Source organism: Mus musculus, chromosome 12 (assembly GCF_000001635.26).
Source record: "Mus musculus strain C57BL/6J chromosome 12, GRCm38.p6 C57BL/6J".
NCBI classification, from domain to species: Eukaryota; Metazoa; Chordata; class Mammalia; order Rodentia; family Muridae; genus Mus; species Mus musculus.
This window is the reverse complement of record NC_000078.6, coordinates 19,518,218-19,539,565: the sequence shown is the minus strand read 5'-3', so window position 1 is coordinate 19,539,565 and position 21,348 is coordinate 19,518,218. Positions and strand designations below refer to the sequence as shown.

The window sequence follows — 21,348 nt, the reverse complement described above, 5'->3', positions numbered from 1 at the left end:
CTAGGTCTAACACCTTTTGAATTATTATATGGGGCGCCCCCACCCATCTATATGACTGTAGAAAGTAAGACTTGCCCAGACATTTCCTTTGTCCCTTCTACTTGCCTTTTAGTCCGTCTCAAGGCTCTTGAAACGGTGAGGAAAGAAGTCTAGGAACAATTAAAAGAAACCTATGTTGCTGGTGATACTCAGGTGCCAGTTTGAAGTGGGAGAGGCTGTCCTGGTGAGGAGACATCGAGCGGGAAACCTCGAGCCACGGTGGAAAGGACCCTACCTGGTACTGCTGACAACACCGACTGCCGTTAAAGTAGAAGGAATCCCCGCCTGGGTTCATGCATCCCACATCAAGAAGGTTCCCCCAAGGCTGATCCAGATGAGTGGACCCTGGAAAGGACTACTAATCCTCTTAAGCTGTGCCTGCTGTGCAGGGGCAACCCCGCCAGACTTTAACACTCACACTCCAATTCAGCAGACTTGGCAGGTGCTTGGTGAAGAGGGAAACATTGTGTGGGCGACCACCGCAGTGCATCCCCCTTGGACTTGGTGGCCTGATCTCACACCTGACATCTGTAAGTTAGTGGCAGGATCTCTTACCTGGGACCTCCCCAATCATACAGATCTTAATGACCCACCCCCTGAAGAACGGTGTGTCCCGAGTGGGATGGGAGCACGTATGGGTATTCGGGGAATTTCTACCGAGCTAATCTTAGAGCCTCAGAATTCTATGTTTGCCCTGGTCAGGGTCAGAGAAGAAGGCTTTGACAGGAGTGTGGAGGGACATCAAGGTTTTTTTGTGGTAAATGGGGATGTGAAACAACAGGACATGCCTATTGGAACCCTTCCTCTGCCTGGGACCTAATCACGGTAAAACGGGGTAGTGACTATGATGGGTCAAACCAAGAAGAAAGGGACCCATGTAAGTATCCAAAGAATGGGCATGCTCTTAAAAACAGCCCCCCCAGGACCATGCAAATGTAAATACTGCAACCCCCTAATTATAAAATTCACCGAGAAAGGGAGACAAGATCATTAGAGTTGGCTTAAGGGAAATAGGTGGGGTTGGCGAGTATACACTCCATCAAGAGACCCTGGGTTCATTTTTAAGATCAGAATGACAGTGGGAGACCCGGCAGTGGCACCCATAAGGCCCAACAAGGTCCTTCTGGAACAGGGCCCCCCAGCCAAATCCAAACCCCCAGCTCAAATGCCCACCCATCCCATGGGCCCCTCTTATACTGACACTCTCACTCCCACTGATACCTTACAAAACACCGACAAACCCTTCGATGGGACAGCGAATGTTTAACTTAGTGAGAGGAGTCTTCTATGTCCTCAATAGAACAAATCCAGATGCTACAGAGGACTGTTGGCTATGTTTGTCCTCAGGCCCCCCTTATTATGAAGGAATTGCCTTTAATGGAGATTTCAATAAAACTAGCAGCCATACCTCCTGCTCATGGGGGACAGGGCAGATACTGACCCTGACCGAGGTATCGGCAAGAAACCCAGGTCTCTGTATAGGTACACCCCCCTCCTACCCACAAACATTTGTGTGGCCGAATTCAGTCTGTATCCAAAACAGAAACTAAACCTTGTGCCGTTTCTGGTTGGCTGGTGGGCCTGTAACTCAGGGCTTACCCCCTGTGTATCAACCAAGGTTTTTGAATCTTCCCACGATTTCTGTGTTATGATCCAACTGTTACCTCATGTGTATTATCATTCTGCATCTAGTCTAGAAGAAACATATGCTGATACAAGATTTAAGAGAGAACCTGTTAATCAACCTTTGCCACATTTTTAGGCATTGGGATGGCAGTAGGAGTGGGAATAGGAGTATCGGCTTTAATCGAAGGAAGACAAGGGATCCAATCCTTAAGAGATGCTGTTAATGAAGACCTAGAGATGTTAGAAAAATCTATTGATGCATTAGAAAAATCTTTGTCCTCACTATCAGAAGTAGTACTACAAAACAAAAGGGGCCTTGATCTGGTCTTCCTAAAGGAAGGAGGACTGTGCGCAGCCCTAAGAGAAGAATGCTGTTTTTGTGCAGATCACACCAGGATAGTCAGGGATTCTATGCAAAAGCTGAGAGAAAGACTTGAACAGTTAGACCTTCTGTGTTTGCATTCCTCTGTTTTATGTGAGAATCCAGTAACCTCTTTGTACCTTGCTGGTGTGTCACCCAACTTGCTTATTGTCTTCTGCATAAAAAGTCTGATGCTCGATTTGACATTACATTCAGATTCCACATGACCTCTCCTGTGTGCATCTGTTTGTCATTCATCTGACCTCTCCTGTGTGCATCTGTTTGTCATTCATCTGACGCTTTGCCCACCCGCGAAGAGAGACCCGTTCCAAGCAGACAAAGGTGCCCAGAGGGTCTGCGGCAGCTGATGCCACCACACAGGGATCCTATTCACAGCAATTAGCATCCTATGGCATCCAGTGATCTATCACTTTACTCACGGATACCATGAGAGAGAGATAATGTGTTCCCATCCCACAGTCCTCCTCAGGTCCACAGACATAGGAGGCAGGGCTACTCTGAACCTCTCTGAACAAGCCAGCCTGACCCCAGCCAGGGAGGCCGAAGGTTACAGTGAGAGATGTACCCTCCTCTTCTGAGTGGGACAACACACAGCTACCCAGTGAGATCTATGGGAGGGAGGATAGGGTATTACTGGGTACCAGCAGGCAACCTCAGCCTGCCATCTGAGCCACAGTCCCATGTCAAGGCACTGTCACTGCAAATCTTTCCAGACTCCCAAGCAATACGACAAGAGCTCAAACTCCCAACTCCACAGAGCATCAATGACTGTTTTTTTTTTTTGTTTGTTTGGTTTGGTTTGGTTTTTTTGTTTGTTTTTTTCCCTGTTTTTTTTTTAATAATAATTAAAAAAGGCATCAGAGCCATTGAAATAACTCCCTGGGAAAAGACACCAGGCACTAAGTCTGATGACTTGGGTTTAAGCCTGAGAACTCACGTGGTAGGAGGAGAGAACTGAATCCAAGAGGCTGTGTCCTCTGACCTACATTAGCTGGAACACTTGCCCATCAAACACAAACTAATCCATATGTATAAAACTTAAGCAACAAGGTAAAAGTGCAATGTCAAAGGAGAAAGAGGGTCAGCTGGTAAGGCTGCACGGAAATCCACACCCTGCACTGCCAGACCTCTCTCCCTCTGCTCTTTTCCAAGCCCAAGAGGTCCCACAACTGTTGTGGATCCAGAGAAGGTGAAGAAAAGAACAGGAAATCCCCAAGAACTTATTTCTTAACAGAAACTGCTACTATAACAGGAAGGGAGCCATGTGGGTGACTCTCTTCACTAAGCTAGGCTCATCTGGGTCACACTCACTCCAGTCACCCAGGAAGCTCCTACTCACACCCTGCAGCCTGTTCAGACACAAACATCCCACCACTCCTTGGGGGTGGATTTCCCAGAATCCATGGTCACTCTCCCCAACATCCGGAATGGCATTTCTGACCTTCTGTTAAGACTTACACTTTTGGGACATCATTACTTTGGTTTTCCCCCCTTTGGGCCCTGGTAAGTCTGTTTCATCCCCAGGGTCTCTGCATCTGCAGATCCTCCACCTCTCTGCCCTTCTTGCTGTCTGTTTCAGAGAGGGTCAGTCCTTGGGTATATATGCTTTCTCTTGGAAGAGGCCTCAAGGATTAGCATCAATTCTCATCTACCTTCAGACTCTGGTCCTGCTTTGTTCAGAGCACTTCCTCAGATCAGACACTGAACTCCCTTTTCCTGTGTGTGTGTGTGTGTTACACACTATATTAGAGTTTTGCTGCTGTGAACAGATACCATGACCAACCATGGCAACTCTTACAAAGGACAGCATTTCATTGGGGCTGGCTTACAGGTTCAGAGGTTCACTCCATTATCGTCAAGGAGGGAACATGGCATCATCCAGGCAGGCATGGTGCAGCAGGAACTGAGAGTTCTACGTCTTCATCTGAAAGCTGCTAGCAGAATACTGACTTCCAGGCAGCTAGGATGAGGGTTTTAAAGCCCACACCCACAGTGACATGCCTATTCCTACAAGGCCACAGTTACTCCAAAAGTACCACACATTTTAATAGTGCCAATCACTGGCCAAGCATATAGAAACCATCACACACACCCTCATGCACGCACACATGCATCCTTATACACATACACACATGAACCCTCATGCACACATAAACACATGCACCCTCATGCACACACACATGCACCCTCATGCACACACATGCACCCTCATGCACACACACATGCACCCTCATGCACACACACATGCACCCTTATGCACACACACATGCACCCTTATACACATACACACATGCATGCTTTCCCATGCAGGATACAGAGGTCGACATGAGAATGTTTTTTCCTTCTTTTTGCTTTTCTTTATTCTGCACTTCTCCCAAGACAGGGTCTCTCTGTGTAGCCCTGGCTATCCTGGAACTCACTCTGTAGACCAGGCTGGCCTCAAACTCACAGAGATCCACCTCCATCTGCTTCACGAATGCTGTGATTGAAGTCGTGTGCTGCCACTGCCCAGCTATCTTTTTTGTTTTAAAAAAAGAATTTCAAATTTCTTTTTTTTTAAAGATTTATTTATTTATTATATGTAAGTACACTGTAGCTGTATTCAGACACTCCAGAAGAGGGCATCAGATATCGTTACGGGATGGTTGTAAGCCACCATGTGGTTGCTGGGATTTGAACTCTGGACCTTCGGAAGAGCAGTCGGGTGCTCTTACCCACTGAGCCATCTCACCAGCCCGAATTTCAAATTTCTATTCACATGTATGTCTGTGTGTATGTATGCTTAGAGAGGCAGGAAGAAGTCAGGGCTTTGGAACTGAAGTTATTGGTGGCTCACAGAGCCAGATGTGGGTGCTGTGAACTGAATTCAGGTCCTCTGAAACAGTAGTAGTTGTTTGTAAGCACAGAGCCAGGTCTACAGGCCTCAGAGTCCTGCCCCTGTTTTTGAGTCAGGGCCTCTCAATTAACCCAGAGAGTACTATTTACCATTTTGTCCAGACTAGCTGGCCAGAACTACCCTAGAATTGGTTCCTGTTGTCTCTATCCCACAGTGTCAGGGTCACAGCCAACAAGGACATATGTGGCACTTAACACGAGTGCTGGGGATCTGAACCCAGGTCCTTATGCTTACACACAGGGAGCACTCCACCTCTCAGACTGCGGCTTCCTGCATTTCTGCATTTAATACTTTGCCACCGTGAACCCCCACAGTGCCCCCAAACAGGGCAGGGTACACACACTGTTTATAACTGTGAGTCAGGGCTACATGACATTTCAGGGGCTCAGCAGGAGGCCCAAGAATCTCTTCCTATCCTGAAGGCTCAAACACTTTGTGACCTCCAGGGTTAGGGACTCAGGAAGGAATGTGAGGGATGTGGGTGTCTTCTAGAAAGCTCCATTCTGGCACAATAGTGACAGTAGAATACACACTCAGGAATGTGTCACACTAGGGGCTGTCCACTTGCCAGATGCTGATGTCCCACCTTTTGGACAGCAATCTAGTTATGGGGTCCCAAGTAAGGCTTCTTGTTCCTTCCCAAGAGGTCATTATCATCAAAGATGCTCATCACTAGACCAGACCTTTTACAGGCCTCTGCTTCTGTATGGGACCAGCAGGATGTCTGGGCAGCTAGTTCCCTGCGGTGGAGGAGGGGAAAGCAAAAAGCAATGTGTGGTTGTGAGCCAGGGCCAGGGCTAAGGAGAACTCACTGCCCTGCAGCACACAATAGCTGCCCAATGAGGAAGTGATAGTATCCCCACAGGGACAGAGGTCGGTCGGCCAGCTAACATGGAGCACAACCAAGATGACCAACCCAAGCAGACTAGGAACTGGCAATGGGGATAGCTGGAAAGACATGAAAGGCAGGGCAGATCCAGGCCCTCACATTCCTCACCTAATGTCCAGTTTTATGGAAACCTTAGGGAATTAGCAAGTCAAAATATCAGGACACAATCAATGCTCGACTGCACAGTAGAAGCTCAAGGCTGAGCCAGAGGAACAGACACCTGTGTTATACAAACAGTCTTCTTCCTGTGGGCTGAGTCCACACCCTGTGGTATTGAGACAGGGTCTCAAGTATCCCAGGCTGGACACTGAACTCATTATGTAAAGGACAATGACCTTTAACTCCTGATCCTCCTGCCTCGATTTCCCAAGGGCTAGGGTTAGAGCCATGCACCACCGCAGGCATTTTGTGGTGCACTTAGGGATAGACTTTAGACTTCAGTGAATCTTAGGCAAGCATTCTACCAACAGTCGTAGCCAACTCCAGCCTATCCTCCCTCCTCTCCCTCCCCCTCCCGTTTTCATGTGACAGAGTCTTTTCTCTGTGTAGCCCTGGCTGTCCTGAAACTCCCTCTGAAGACCAGGCTGGCTTGGAACTCACACAGATCCATCTACCTCTGCCTCATGAGTACTGGGATTAAAGGAGAGCCTCACTACCATCTGGCTATGATAGAGTCATTCTATACTTCCCAGGCCAGCCTTGAAATCAAGACACTCCTCAGTCTGTTGAAATTACTGGAGCACAGCACACCTTAAGTGCTCTTTTGAAGGCTATGAAAGACATTGCTGCAAGCAGGAGAGGGCAGAGGCCTCCAATTCGTTCCCCCAGTCCCTCTACAGATGGACGTCTTGTGCAGTCAGTCCTGGTGGGATGGAGTCAGAATAGGCTTCTCTGCCTTGCTGCTCAGCACTCAGGCTCAGGTTGGCACTTTGGTCCCAGGCTTGATGCAGCAGGTTCTTTGGGGTCCCTGAGCCAGCTATGGAATGACTCACACATGAGCTCCTGATTGGCTGGGATGACAGGTCATATCAACTCTGTTCTGATGCTGCACGCCAAGAAGCCAGCAATAGCCTTTCCCCAATAGCCAGGGAATGGCATGGGGACTCTAGGCCTGGTTCTGCATGGTCAATCACTCAGGCTGACCTGGCCAGTGGCCAGCACCCAACACTCCTGGGAGGGTCCAGCAGTAACTCAAGGGGGCTGAGCCAGGCCTAGCATAGAGCAGGGTAGAATATCTCTCATTGCTCCTGACTGAGCATATGTGTGTCCCTCTCTAAAAGGAGCTGCAGTTTACTATGTAAGGCTGCAATGGGACATGCAGATTTGGTCGTCCCTGGGTCAATCCCTGCCTACAGCCTTCCCTTCTAGCCATATGTTCTTGCTACTTTGATTTCTTTGAGTCCTGTCTCCTTAGCTGTAAACCAAGAGTGAAGGTCCCTGTGTGTGGAGTTTACAGCCTATTTCTATGAAAGGAAGGGAAACAGAAGCTATGAGGAGACAGAGAAACTGAACCACCAGGCAAATGCTCGGTGGGGACATTGGAGGATTTTTACTGTGAAAGACCACAGGCTTCCTCAATGAGCTCCATCTGAGTACTGCACCCTGTGAGGAGGGAAGCCACCTACCTGAAAAGCTTCTCTTACAGGTCACACCGAGTGCAGTGGCGTTAAAAAACATGTTCTGTGCTGATAAAGAGCCTGGGGTCACTGTGATCTGGAAGCATCCCTGGTTAGGGCCAGTGACATGCTAACTCCTGTACTTCAAAGAGGAAATGAGGGAAGGGAAGGAAGGATGTAGCCAGACAAACATCAGGGCAGGGACCGCAGAGGCTCCTGTTTCTGAGGGGCAGGTCTAGTACAGGGGCCCAAGCACCAAGGGCTTGCTAGACACATGGGTGAGGTTTCAGGAGGAGGAAGGCCCCTTCTGTCATGGCAGCAGGTATCCTGGGAAGTCCATGCCTACTGCTTGGGAATTAGAGTGTGAGGGTTAGGGAACCTCAGGCAGTGGCTCACACTTCATACCATACACATTGTAAAGTTTACAAACACACACACCCGAACACCCCACCCCAACACAGAGATGTGTTACCTCACTGACTACAGAGGCTCCCACCCCTCCTGGCTCCAGTGATAGCCCAGGAGAAAGAGCTGTTAGGAGGAGGACTCCTCAGAGCACACATAGGACTCCGGAAGATATCCCCCCTGGGAGCTCCCTATTCTTACACACAGGAAAACGAGTGCTTTGCTCATTCATTCATCCAGCCACCTTTACCAAGTATGCATGGGCTTGGCCTGAAGTTGTGTTGAGCGAATACCCCTAACCTTGGGCAGAGCTCTCCTTTCAAGGTGTAGGTAGTGGCTATTGAGCACTAGTCATGAGGTTAGTTTTGGTAATGAACTCTGGGGCCTGAAGTAAGCTGATAGCCCTACCTAGAGGCCTGGAGAGCCACCACGATCTGGGGCATCTGGGGAGACATGACAAATAATGGCTGCAGTTCAAATTACATTTCTGTTACTGTGATAAAAATTCCCTAGCTTAAATCAACTTAATGGAGGAAGTTTTCTTTGGTTTAGTTCTAGGTTACAATTCATCACTTCAGGAAGTCAAGGCTTTAAAACCTCACAGGGCAGAGAGAATAGAGGTATGAGCACCTGGCTCATAATGATACTCTGCACTTTTTTTTTTTTTACTGATACTCTTCTATTGCCTTTATTACACTGTTCAGGCCCCCTGTATAGAGAATGGTAATGGGGTTTCCCACATCAATTAACCAACAGCACAACCCCCAACAGGCATGCTCATAGACTGCCATGATCTAGATGGATGGTTCTCAGCCTTCCTAATACTGTGACCCTTTAATGCAGTTCCTTGTGTTGTAGTGACCCTCAACCATAAGATTATTTTCACTGCTACTTATAACCGTAATTACACTATTGTTATGAATCTGAATATGAATATTTGTGTTTTCTGTTGGTCTTATGGCACCTCGGGGAAAAGTTCATTTGATTCCCCCAAAGGGGTTGGACAAGTAGGTTGAGAACCACTGATTTAGATAATTCTTCATTAAGATTCTTCTGAGCTGAGCAGTGGTGGCACACATCTTTAATCCCAGTACTCAGGAGGCAGACTGGTAGATCTCTGAGTTTGACGCCAACATGGTCTAAACAGCAAGTTCCAGGACAGCCAGGGCTACACAGAGAAACCTTGTCTCTAAAAAACAAACCAACAAGCAAAAATGACTCTCCCTTATGGCTGATGAGACGGATCAGCAGTTAAGAGCAGTTGCTGCTTTTGCAGAGGGTCCTGGATAAAGTCCCCAGCATCCATGTTCCCTATCATTTGTAACTCCAGTTCCAGGGCGACCAGTGCCCTTTCCTGGCCTCTAACATATCACACAAACACACATTCAGCTAAACGCTCATGTAGAAAATAAATACTAAATCTAAAATAAAACATAAAAATAAAAATTAAAAAAAAAGACTTCTGAGGTTATTCTAAACTGAGTCAAGTTGACAGTTAAAACTATCACAGCGCCCCCTAGTGTAGACTCTTGCCAGCTTCAGGTGTTGAGAGCTATCCACCTTTGGTGTCCTATTCTTGTCCTATTCTGAATCAGTGTCTCTGACAGCCCAGACTTCTCCTCTCTTGAGTGCTAGCAAGTGGCCCCTGGGTTACAGGGCAGAGTATGCGCTCAATGGCCTCCATCGTGAAACACAAACAACTGGACAAGTGCACAGTGGGGACGGACTCTCCATTCTGAAACTGGTGACATTCCTGGCTTTGACAATCAGAAACAATGGCCCTCCATGTTAAGTGTGCCACCAACACAGTGCTACTTTAGACTCACACCCACTCAAGTGGGCTTATCCCCATTTCACGGAGAAGAAAGACAGTCCTGGGAAGTGGGCAAGCCTCAGTATGGTCTGTTGGAACACAAGCCTCCGTGTCAGAGTACACAAGAGAGTAAAGAACACTTTAGAAAATGACTGAAAGGCAGCACCAGGCAAGAGGCTGAATTGCTTTGTGTGTGGACATGTTGTGAAAAGCATTTTCTTGATGTCTGGAAGCTTTTGCTGTCTATAGTTCCACGGGAGCCTTGAGTCCCGCTGAGCCTGGTCCTCAGCTCACCTGCACAGAGCACTGGAGGCTGTTCACAGCTCTCTCCTATGCATTAGCTTACATTCAATCTCAGTACAACCAGGGGAGTCTTTTATGCCTTAATGCTGCATTTCTTGTTGAAACAAAACCCAACCAGTCTTGGCTCTACAAAGCTACAGACTGGCAGAATCAACTCACCATGCAGCTACTCACCCTTGCTGAGGTCCTGTGAGAAACTCAGCCAAGGCACAGCAGGACCTCTCACCACTTCACCTCCTCCTGAGACCTGCCGCTTTGCAGCTGTGGTAGGACCTCAGAGTCCTAGGTATGATAAGGCTCAGTGGTTTCTGTTTGTTGAGCCCCATGAGTATCCGGGGTGCCTCACATCCCAGGATGATGGCCTGGACGGCCTCTCAGAATCCCAAGACTCAAAGCTCCTTGATTCAGTGTCTCACCTCTCAGCCACCAGTATGACCTTCCTCCCCTCCCCATATATACTTGTGGAAGTAGTAAGACCACTCTTTCTGTCAACATGTGTGCTAGCTAATTTTATGTCAGCTTGATACAAGGTATAGTTATCAGGAAAGAGGGAGCCTCAGTTGCGAAAATGTCTGTATGAAATGTCTGCAGGAAAACCTGTAGGGTGTTCTCTCTCTCTCTCTCTCTCTCTCTCTCTCTCTCTCTCTCTCTCTCTCTCTCTCTCTCTCTCTCTCTGTCCCTGTCTTTCTACCTCCCTCCCTCTTTCCCTCCTTTCCCCTCTTTAGTTTTGTTTTGTTTTATTTTGTTTTGTTTATTGAATCAGGGTTTCTCTGTGTAACAGCCCTGGTTTTCCTAGAACTCACATTTTAATCAAGGTTAGCCTTGAACTCACAGAGAGCCTCTTGTCTTATGAATTCCAATTAAAGATATGTGCCACCATGCCTGACCAGAGGGTATTTTCTTTTCTTCCTTCCTTCCTTTCTTTCTTTCTTTCTTTCTTTCTTTCTTTCTTTCTTTCTTTCTTTCTTTCTTTCTTTCTTTCTTTCTTGTTTTGTTTTTTTGAGACAGGGTTTCTCTGTATAACCCTGGATGTCCTGGAACTCACTTTTTAGACCAGGCTGTCCTCGAACTCAAATCCGCCTGCCTCTACCTCCCAAGTGCTGGGATTAAAGGCATGTGGGCCTTGCCCAGAGAGGGTATTTTCTTAACTAGTGATTGTGAAGCAGAGCCCAGCCCATTGTAGGTGGTACAACCCTGGGCTAGTATTCTGAGTTCTAAAAGAAAGAAGGTTGAGCAAGCCATGGGGAACAAGTCAGTAATTACCAACCCTTTCATGGTCTCTGTATCAGCTCCTGCCTTCAGGTTCCTGCCCTGTTTGAGTCCTGCCCTCACTGCTTTTGATGATGAACTGTTATGTGGAAACTCTGAGTGAATAAACCCTTTCCTCCTCAAGTTGCTTGTGGCCATGGTGTGTCATCAGAGCAATGGAAACCTTAACTCAGACAACACGGATGAAGCCTACAGCTCAGAGGGTCTACTGACATGCCCATGGTTATAGAGCCCTAGGAAGGGTGCAGGATGCAGGCTAGGTGTACCTGACCCTGAATTCTAGTCTCCCTCCCTCAATCAGAGCTGAATCAAGTGGGCTGGAAAAGGGCAGTCCTGCATAGGGAAGAGAGTGTATCCCAAACACCTCTGTGCCATCAATAGTTTCACAGGGTCATCTACTCCCCTCTCCCCACCCCCACCCCCTCCCAATTCCCTCCTCCCACCCCACCTGCTCACTCCTGCCATGTTTCCTACCTTCATTGTTTGTGTCCATCTGCCTGAAGATCTTGTCGGTTCGATTCTCGGGCATGGACTCGTCCTCAGGCATCTTCATCACGAAGGACACCATCTTGTAGATGGCCTGCAAAGGGGCATCTGTGAGTGTGCTCTGGAGGACAGAGGGTGGGTTATGGTCCTCACTCAGCTAACCAAGGAGCATGGACAGGGCAGAGTCAGGACCCTTCTCTCATCAGAACAAGTCTCACAGACAAGGTGCTGGGCAAAGGGAGCCAGGAAAGTTTAAGTGACGTTCAAGAGCACAGGATACAGCTGGAGCGTGGAAGAATGGAGGGCTCCTTGGTTCGGAGCAGTGGGGAGGTTGTGTGGCAAAGTGTCTGTCTGAAAGGAGGATCTTTGGTGGGGATCTGGGAAATCCTGGAGGAAAGGTCAAAGGGGAAATACATTGATCCCTGTCCATCCATGGGTCCTGAATCTGCAGATTCAACAAACTACAGGTGGGAAATAGTCTAGAAAATGAAACTGGAGGTACACAGTTTCTTGTTATTTCCCAAATAATACAAATTATTATTAACATCTATAGTCATTGTATTAGGCACTGTATATAACTACTTTACTTATTTTATGGATGTATGTAATTATTTATTTGGGGGAGATGATCTCATGTGGAATTCAGAGGACAACTTGTGAAAGCTGGTTCTCTTTTCCTACCATGTGGGTCTTAGGGATTGAACCCAGGCTGCCAGGCTTGGAAGCAAGCACCTTTACCCAGAGAGTCAGCTCACTGGACCAAATACAGAGATGGTTTAGAGCATGGAGCAGGAAGGATGCAGGGTGCACATATGCATAGCTCCTGTGAAGAACTGACTGCTGACTCATGCTTTACTGTGTCATTCTTATTTCTATAGGAAGCCCTATAGACAGCTAATGTGTGTGCAGATGAACACCCACCCCTTCAGAGGCCAAACAGGAATACAGGTGTTCACAATATTCCCTTTACCCTCTGACTGAACCTGGCCGGGGCTTACCATTGTAGGTAGGCTGCCTGCTCAGCAAGCTTCTGGGACTCACTTGTCCCCTAGTTCTAGGGATTCGGGCATGCTCAGCCACTCCTGACTCTTCCATGGGTGTTGGGATCAGAACTCAGGTCCTCATGCTGGGTATCAAGTGTTCTTCCCCACTGAGACATTTTCCACTTCTTGCTTTGACAATTCTTAATCACCTATCTGAGCCTCAGATCTCATTAGAGGTTGAAAATAAAAAAAGACCCATTTTATAGAATTGTGTGAATAAACCTGATGGATGAGCTCAGCTGGGGCCGGATGTCCAGCAAGCAATTGATAGATGCATGGTTTTTATTGTTACTCTCTGCAAAGATGCAGTCCTTTAGTACACCATACACCAGGCAGCAGTGGGTAGAGGAATGTCCTGGTGTACGGGGCCGGGGATGGGGGTCCTGGATCATTGCACTCCCCATGCGCCAGGCCCTGTCAAGTGCAGGTACCTGCACTATCTCCAGCATTTCACTGCAGCTGATGTAGCCATTGCTGTCTAGGTCAGACATGCTGAAGGCCCACTTGACCTTCTGTTCCAGCTTGTCCTGAGAGGTCATGCTCAGAGCAATGATGAACACTTGGAAGTCGATGGAGCTGTCACTGTTGGTGTCATTGGTGTGGAAGACATGTTCAGCGAACTTGGAGGCGTCTCTGTAGGGGAAGAAGTTGGCCTAGATCTTGAAATTGTCCACAGTCAGGTGGCCAGTGGGACAGTCATTGAGGAAGCCCTTGTACCACTCCTGAAGCTCATAGTCAGTGAACTCCCTGTGTTTCCGCAGATCCTGCAGCACCTCAGGACCCAGCTTGCTGTTCTGCTTGCCCATGGCAGCTGGCAGTGGAGACTGAACCTGCAAGGCCAAGACACAAGGTGAGCTGTCAATACCTGAAACCCCAAGTCTGGCTTCCTATCACACCCTACCACCATACTGGCTAAGCAATATCCTCTGTATGTCCAGTGACTCCCATTACAGCAGTGGTTCTCAGCCTTCCTAAAGCTGTAACCCCTAAATATAGTTCCTCATGTTGTTGTGAACCCCCAGTTATAAAGACATTTTTGTTGCTACTTCATAACTGTAATTTTGCTATAGTTATGAATTATAATGTAAATATCTGATATGCCAGAGCGTCTTAGGTAACTCCCTGTGAATGTGCCATTCGATCCTCAAAGGGGTTATGATAACACAGGTTGAGATCTTCTGGGCCAGAAGAACTCAAGACCATGATAGTGCAAGCTCTGACTTTTAGCATTTCTAGGATGGCTCTCCTCAGGAGGTACAAAATGGTTCTATATAACATGGCAAAACCCAGAACACTCTAGGAAAGACAGAAAGAATATCTTTTTATGGCTAAATACAGTCTACTTGGAGCATGCATGCAGAATTGTGGTATAAGGGGACAGGGAGAGGCAACCTAAAATCAGTGGAATGAAGCGTTGTCAAATGTCCTGTAAGGGTTAAACAAGAGTCAGGATTGAGACAAACCCCTCAGCTCATCAGTTTGGGGCAAAGGTGTCTCATGGACCCAATCCTGACACTTCGCTTTGAACAACTAGTTCTTTTTCTCGTTGGGGACCTGGTGTGTATTTTTGTTTCCTTGTCACAGATACATTTGCTGATGCTGCATAGTAAATAAATCTTGCCTGTGTACGTGGATGTTAGTGGTTCAAATTCACAGCTAACACAGCTAGGGTAAATTTAGAACTAGGTTGACACCCGTCCTGAGTGGATTCAGGGATGATAGCAGAAAACAGGAACATGGCTTTGGTCCTTCAAGGTTCAACTTCATGCAACCCTAATTTTATAAATGACATTTTAAAACCCCATTCTTACCAAGATTTCTGGGTTAATCTGGGTAAGTAGGGTTTCAAGGGGACCCAGGTATTAAAGCTTTGAAGCATGTTGACAGGGAGCTTTTAGAACCCCCAAGACCTCCATGTCCCCCTTCATATAATACTGGGAGAAGTTACCAGCACATGCCATGCTGTTTTAACCCTAGAAGAGACACCTGAGAACATTATGAGAGTCCCCACTCTTTATTATACCTATGAGATATTGTTCTGCCAGGGAGATCTAGAATTGGCATCAATTGGTTGGTGAATGTCCATGTGAATGATAACAACTGAAACTGTGCTCCATTGGCCAGCACACCCCACTGCAGTCTCCTACAAGGCCCAAGTGTGGGATCCTGCAATGACTGGCCACTGGACATTAATACTCGTTCACTTCGCTACCTCAATTTTGGTTTCTTTCTTTCACAATAACTCACCTGCATAGCTCAGTTATTTTTGAAATGTGAAGAACTAGTGTGGGTGAGTCTCCTCTACCTAAGTCCCAAAGGAAATCAATCTGAACTGCTCAGAGGCTTATGAATTCTATGCACTAGGTGCTAGGTCCTGTTAAGGAAGGTGAGACATGCACTCAGTATTACCTGCTCCAGCCCCTGTCTTCTTCACCTCTTTCCCAGGCTGTTAGCTTTCTATGTACATATTTTATTTACTTAATCTACACGAATAGGAGATATTTAAAGTTTCTTGTCCAACACAGACATATGGCAGCTTGATATTGCCTTTCAAAGCACACATTTACTTATCTAAACACGCCCTCCCTTTTACAAACAACCAACTCAAATGTCCAAAGTATCTTGATCAGAAATAATCATCAACTGAGGTAGCCGGATGCCACACATCTGTAATTCCAGAACTGGAGGGTGGAGGCCGGATTATCAGGAGTTCAAGGTCATCTATGACTATATAGCAAGTTCATGGCCAGCCTGAGCTACATGAGACCTTGTCTAAAAATATTATATTAAAAGAGAGAACAGGAAGGCCAGTAGTGGTGCATGCCTTTAACCCCAGCACTCAGTGACAGTGCAGACAGATAGGAGTTCAAGGATGGCCACCTTGGGCTACAGAGCAAGTTGTAGGATAGCCAGGACTACACAGAGAAACCCTGTTTCTCTCTAATAGACATACAGACATACACACACACACACATACACACACACAGAAAGAGACAGAGAGAGACAGAGAGAGACAGAGACAGAGAGACAGAGAGATCTACAAATGGAAGAAGATTATGCACAAGGGCATGTGGTGATTGCTGCCATCTGTTAGAGCAGGTCAGATGTGGTTGTGAGTGGAGGCCTCCTGTGGAAGAACTTACTGGGAAGGTAAAGTTGACTGAAGTGAGGAACTGGCTGGATGGACAGGTACCTTGTAGGACCTTTTGTCTTGTTTTCCTTTGTAATTTTATTTGTTTGTTTTCTGAGATAGGGTCTCATGTAGCTCAGGCTGGATTCAAACTTACTATGTAGCTGAGGAAGATCTGAACCCTTACCTTCCTGCCTCCCCTGTCTAACAGTCACAGGTGTGAGCCACAAAGCCTGGCTCATTTGCAGGGTTTTTGTTGTTGTTGATTTACAGATAGGGTTTCTCTGTGTAGCCCTGGCTGTCCTGGAACTCACTTTGTAGACCAGGCAGGCCTCGAACTCAGAAATCCCCCTGACTCTGCCTCCCCAGTGCTGGGATTAAAGATCATTTGCAGTTTAAAAATGTCAAAATTTGTCCATGAGTTCTTTTCCTTTTTTCTCTTTCAAAGCTTTAAGAATATGTACTTATATAATATGTTACAAATGTTTTTCTTGTTATATAATACATTGCCATTTTGACTGGTACCTGCAGAGGCATGAATAGTATGTCAGATCCCTGGAACTAGAGTTACAGAAGTTGTGAGCCACCATGTGGGTGTAGGGAACAGGACTGAACTATGGTCCTCTGCAAGAACAGCAAGACCTCTCTCTCCAGGTTCTCAGTCCCCTAAGATTTTATTTTCTACTCAAAGAAGAAGCATCCCCAAATCATAGTTGTCCAGCCTCTATCTCTTGACTGGTGGCATGTCTAAGAACCTGAGTTGATAGAACACTATAGGCTAAGCCCTGTATGGGAGGGGCTTCAGGAACAAGAAATAGAGACAGAGCCTTGACGCTGGCACACAGCTCTAATCCCAGCAGTCAGAAGACAGAGGCAGCCAGATAACTTTGAGCTCCATGCGAGCCTGGTTTACAGAGAGAGGACCCTGTCTCGAAACAAAAAAAAAAACTGAAACAAAGAACTAAGGTCCTGGAGGACTTGCATAGAAGGGCGCAGTCTCTCTTAAGTCCCCTAGTGATGGCTGAATGCCAGATCCTCTGTTTTCTTGCTACACATACTTCCTACCTCACAGCCTTGCTTCTACCAAGGTTTAGGGTTCTCTTTCCTTATCACCTACAGCCTGGGCTTCAACCACTAGTCAGCCATCCTCTCCCTTGCTCACTGGACATTGAGCTTGACAGGGTGGACAACAAGAACCCCCTCTCCAGGATCCTAGTCCCCTTAGATTTTATTTTCTACTCAAAGAAGAAGCATACCCAATTCACAGTTGTGGAGAGCCATGAGCAATCGCCATTACAAGATGGTGCTGGCCTCTGCTGTGCCTAATTGGTAAACAAGTAATGTGCACAGGTGCAAGAGTAAATTCGTGCCAAGTCACTGCCCACCCCGGGGTGTAGTAGTGGGGTGATGAGTGAGCAGCTAATCAGGAGCTGACACGTCACACGCAGGGGTATATAAGCAGCACCATTTTCCTTGTTCGGGGTTTTCCTTCAGATGAAGCAATAAAGTTTTGCCGTAGAAGAATCCGGTTGTCTGAGTGAATTCTTGCTGGTGAGATACTAGCTCGGGATAAGTGGTGCTGAAAACCCGAGACCATACCATCACCAGGCGCTGAAAAGGGGACACCCCCGTTTCACGGGGCGGATTCAGAACTACGGGACACTAATGCTCTGCAAAGTCTTGAACTTTCTCCAGCGTTATAAGCCTTTCTGTTTGTTTTTACAGGGCTTGTTCTTTTTCTTTTGATTGCGTACTGCTTCCACCAGTGGAATTGCTGACTGGTGCTCAGTCTCGGTCAGGCATGGTTAGTAAAAAGGCAAGCAGTCAGTATGGTGGCTTCCCACTCTGTGGTGACTGCCTTCTGGTTGGTCTTGAGGCAGTGTGGCCTGAAAATCGCCACTAAGACACTAGAAGGTTTTGTAAAAAAGATAGATCGCATAGCGCTGTGGTATGTGTGCTCAGGGTCCTTAACTATCCCCTCTTGGGAGAAACTCAAGGGAGATCTAGTTAGGGAACAGGAGAACGGTAAACTTAAAGCAGGGACCATGCAGTTGTGGAAGCTGATAAGATTGTGCTTAAAGGACGCGGAATGCCAACAAATGGTTAGGGCAGGGCAGAGAGTGCTGGACGAAATCCAAGACAGTCTATCAGAGGCAGAGCGGGGAGAGAGATTAGGAGTTAAAAGGAACCATGGTGCACCTATTAAGAAAACAGGCCTTTCCACAGACCTTGGGCCCAAGGAAAAGAGAATTACAGGAAAGCATGCCCGGGGTGAGTTTAAAAGGAAGGATGGAAAAGAAGAGAGGAAGAAAGTTCGAGCTGGGGAGGCCCCTAGGGGAGGGAGACTCTACCCGCCATTAGATGAGTTCAAGGGACTAGCTCTTAGTAGCTCAGAATCGGATGAGGAACTTAGCCCTTCTGAGAAAACAGACTTGGAGGAGGAAGCAGCTCACTATGAGGGAGAAAGGTACCAGCCAGATGAAAGGCGAGCTAATCAGTCACACAAAAAGCCAAAAGCAGCTAAGGAAAGTCAGCTTGCTGCTCGGTCTCCGGGCCGTTGGCTTCAGGATCCTAGTGTACCTCCGCCCAACGCGGAGAGGCCGCCTTGCGCAGAGAGGCACTATTCAGACTTGTTTATTCCAAAAGAGGAACAAAGAAAAATGCAACAAGCGTTTCCGGTCTTTGAAGGCGCCGAGGGCGAGCGCGTTCACACTCCGGTGGAGTATATACAGATTAAGGAGCTCACTGAGTCTGTCCATAACTATGGAGTCAATGCTAATTTTACTGTAGTGCAAGTCAAAAGGCTTGCTGCTTTAGCAATGACTCCCAGAGACTGGACGACGGTAGTGAAAGCTGCGGTTCTGAATATGGGAATGTATCTCGAGTGGAAAGCGTTGTGGCAAGATTTCTGCCAGACGCAGGCAAGGGCCAATGCCGCCATGGAAGGGGACCAAAGAACATGGACCTTTGAATTGCTTACAGGTCAGGGACAGCACGCTGCTAATCAGACTAATTACCACTGGGGAGCGTACACCCAGATCTCAGCTGCCACTGTTAAGGTGTGGAAGGCACTCTCCAGGAAGGGGAAGGCAGGCGGACATTTGACTAAAATCATCCAAGGTGCACAGGAGTCGTTCTCAGACTTTGTGGCTAGAATGACAGAAGCAGCAGAGAGAATATTTGGAGACCCAGAAGCAGCTATGCCTTTAATTGAACAGTTGGTCAATGAACAAGCTACACAGGAATGCAGATTAGCAATTACACCTAGAAAAATCAAGGGATTGCAGAACTGGTTAAAGGTTTGCCATGAGCTTGGAGGGCCGCTCACTAATGCTGGATTGGCACCTGCCATTCTACAAAGGCAGAAGTGCCTGGACACAGCTGAGCTCAAACTTTGCTTTAATTGTGGCAAACCAGGGCACTTAAAAAAGGACTGCAGAGCCCTTATTAAAAGGAGAGTGCCGGGTCTGTGTACTAAGTGTGGGAAAGGATATCATTGGGCCAAAGAGTGTCGCTCAGTCAGGGATGTACGAGGTAGGCTCTTGCAGCCAGGACTCCCTCGAGAGGTAGACAATGAGAATGAGGGTGTTTCAAAATACGAGTTTCGGGCCCCCAAGTCCCAGGGCCCCAAAACATATGGGACTCCGATGGGCAACAGGTGGACACCACGGTCCGCAGGGCAACAGAAGGCTCAGCAGGATTGGACCTCCGTGCCTCCACCCAATTCATGCTGATGCCTCAGATGGGGGTGCAGCCAGTTCCTACTGACTTTAAGGGGCCTCTGCCACCTGGAAGTGTTGGCCTAATATTGGGCCGGGTCTCCCTTACCTTACAAGGCCTTATTGTTCATACCAGAGTCGTAGATCAGGATTATGAAGGGAAACTTCAGGTTTCTCTGTTCCTGCCCTCAAGGGGTCTTTTCTATATCACAAGGGGATAGAATAGCTCAACTAATAATTTTTCCAAGCCTACATGGCTGTTTTCCCTCCTCTGGTGTCCCTCAAACTGCCAGAGGGATTGGTTCTACTAGAAATGATTCTGCTTACTTAATAATGCTTCTAGACTCCAGGCCATCCTTAGAGTTAGTTATAGAAGGGACACAGTTTAAAGGGATTTTAGATACAGGAGCAGATAAAAGTATTATCTCTTCCCATTGGTGGCCAAATTGGTGGCCAAAAGCCTGGCCAGTCACTCAGTCATCACACTCTTTAAAAGGGTTAGGCTATCAGTCCTGCCCCACTATTAGCTCCAGTTCTTTGAGCTGGTAAGCACCTGAAGGTCAAATGGGACAATTCACTCCTTATGTCTTTCCACTTCCAGTTAATCTCTGGGGGAGAGATATTTTACAGGTGATGGGAATGACCTTGACTAATGAATACTCGCCACAAGCTGTTCAAATGATGAGAGAAATGGGCTATACAGAGAGAAGGGAATTAGGGAAAGCAGAGCAGGGTATACTTGAACCTATCCCTCAAGAAGGTAATTATGGGAGACAAGGTTTGGGTTTTTCCTAGGGGTTGTTGAGGGCTCCATGCCCATACCATCCATGGCTTACAGAGGAAGCTGTATGGGTTCCTCAATGGCCTCTTTCCTCTGAAAAATTAGAAGCAGCCACAAAATTGATTTCTGAACAGCTACAATTGGGTCATTTAGAGCCCTCTACCTCACCCTGGAATACACCTATTTTCGTAATCAAGAAAAAATCTGGCAAATGGCACTTATTACATGATCTTAGAGCAATTAATGCACAAATGCGCCTGTTTGGGCCAGTTCAACGAGGGCTACCGTTGCTTTCTGCCTTACCAAAAAATTGGGAGATTATAATCATAGATATTAAAGACTGTTTTTTCTCTATACCTCTGTGCCCTCAAGATAGACAAAGATTTGCATTTACCATCCCAGCCATTAATCACTTAGAACCTGATCAAAGATACCAATGGAAGGTCCTGCCTCAGGGGATGGCAAATAGTCTACCATGTGTCAACTGTATGTGCAATTGGCACTTAAGTCAGTTAGAAATCATTTTCCATCCTTGCTTGTAGCACTTTTATATGGATGACATTTTAATTTGCCATAAAGATTTACAGTTATTGCAAGATGCATACCCTATATTAATACAGACATTAGGGCAATGGGGATTACAGATGGCCACCGAAAAGGTGCAAGTTGCTCAAATAGGAACCTTCCTAGGGTCACACATTTATCCTGACAAAATTGTTCCTCAAAAATTAGAGATTCGCAAAGATCAACTACACACTTTAAATGATTTTCAAAAATTGCTGGGAGATATTAATTGGCTGAGACCATTTTTGAAAATTCCATCAGCAGAGTTAAAGCCTTTATTTGATATATTAGAAGGAGATACTTACATCTCCTCCCACAGAGCACTTACCCCAGCTGCATGTCAAGCTTTACAAACTATATAAAAGGCCTTACAAGATGCTCAATTAC

The 21,348-nt window shown here is 46.9% G+C and overlaps 2 protein-coding genes across 2 annotated transcripts in view; both read right to left on the bottom strand.

The window, feature by feature from the left end:
• Positions 1–12,956, bottom strand: part of Gm6943 (predicted gene 6943) — a 37,548-nt gene extending 24,592 nt beyond the window's left edge. Inside the window, exons 1-2 of the mRNA XM_017315301.2 lie at positions 12,723–12,956; positions 11,713–11,818 (exon numbers count right to left, since the gene is read on the bottom strand). The gene's annotated coding sequence lies outside the window, so the exon portion shown is untranslated. The remainder of the gene's footprint in view (positions 1–11,712; positions 11,819–12,722) is intronic.
• A 75-nt stretch (positions 12,957–13,031) lies between these two features.
• The window catches only part of Gm3973 (predicted gene 3973), a 36,315-nt gene continuing 27,998 nt past the window's right edge, over positions 13,032–21,348 (bottom strand). The window contains exon 4 of the mRNA XM_011243935.2: positions 13,032–13,597. Within this exon, the coding sequence (XP_011242237.1) occupies positions 13,444–13,597 (154 nt within the window). The 3' untranslated portion in view covers positions 13,032–13,443. The remainder of the gene's footprint in view (positions 13,598–21,348) is intronic.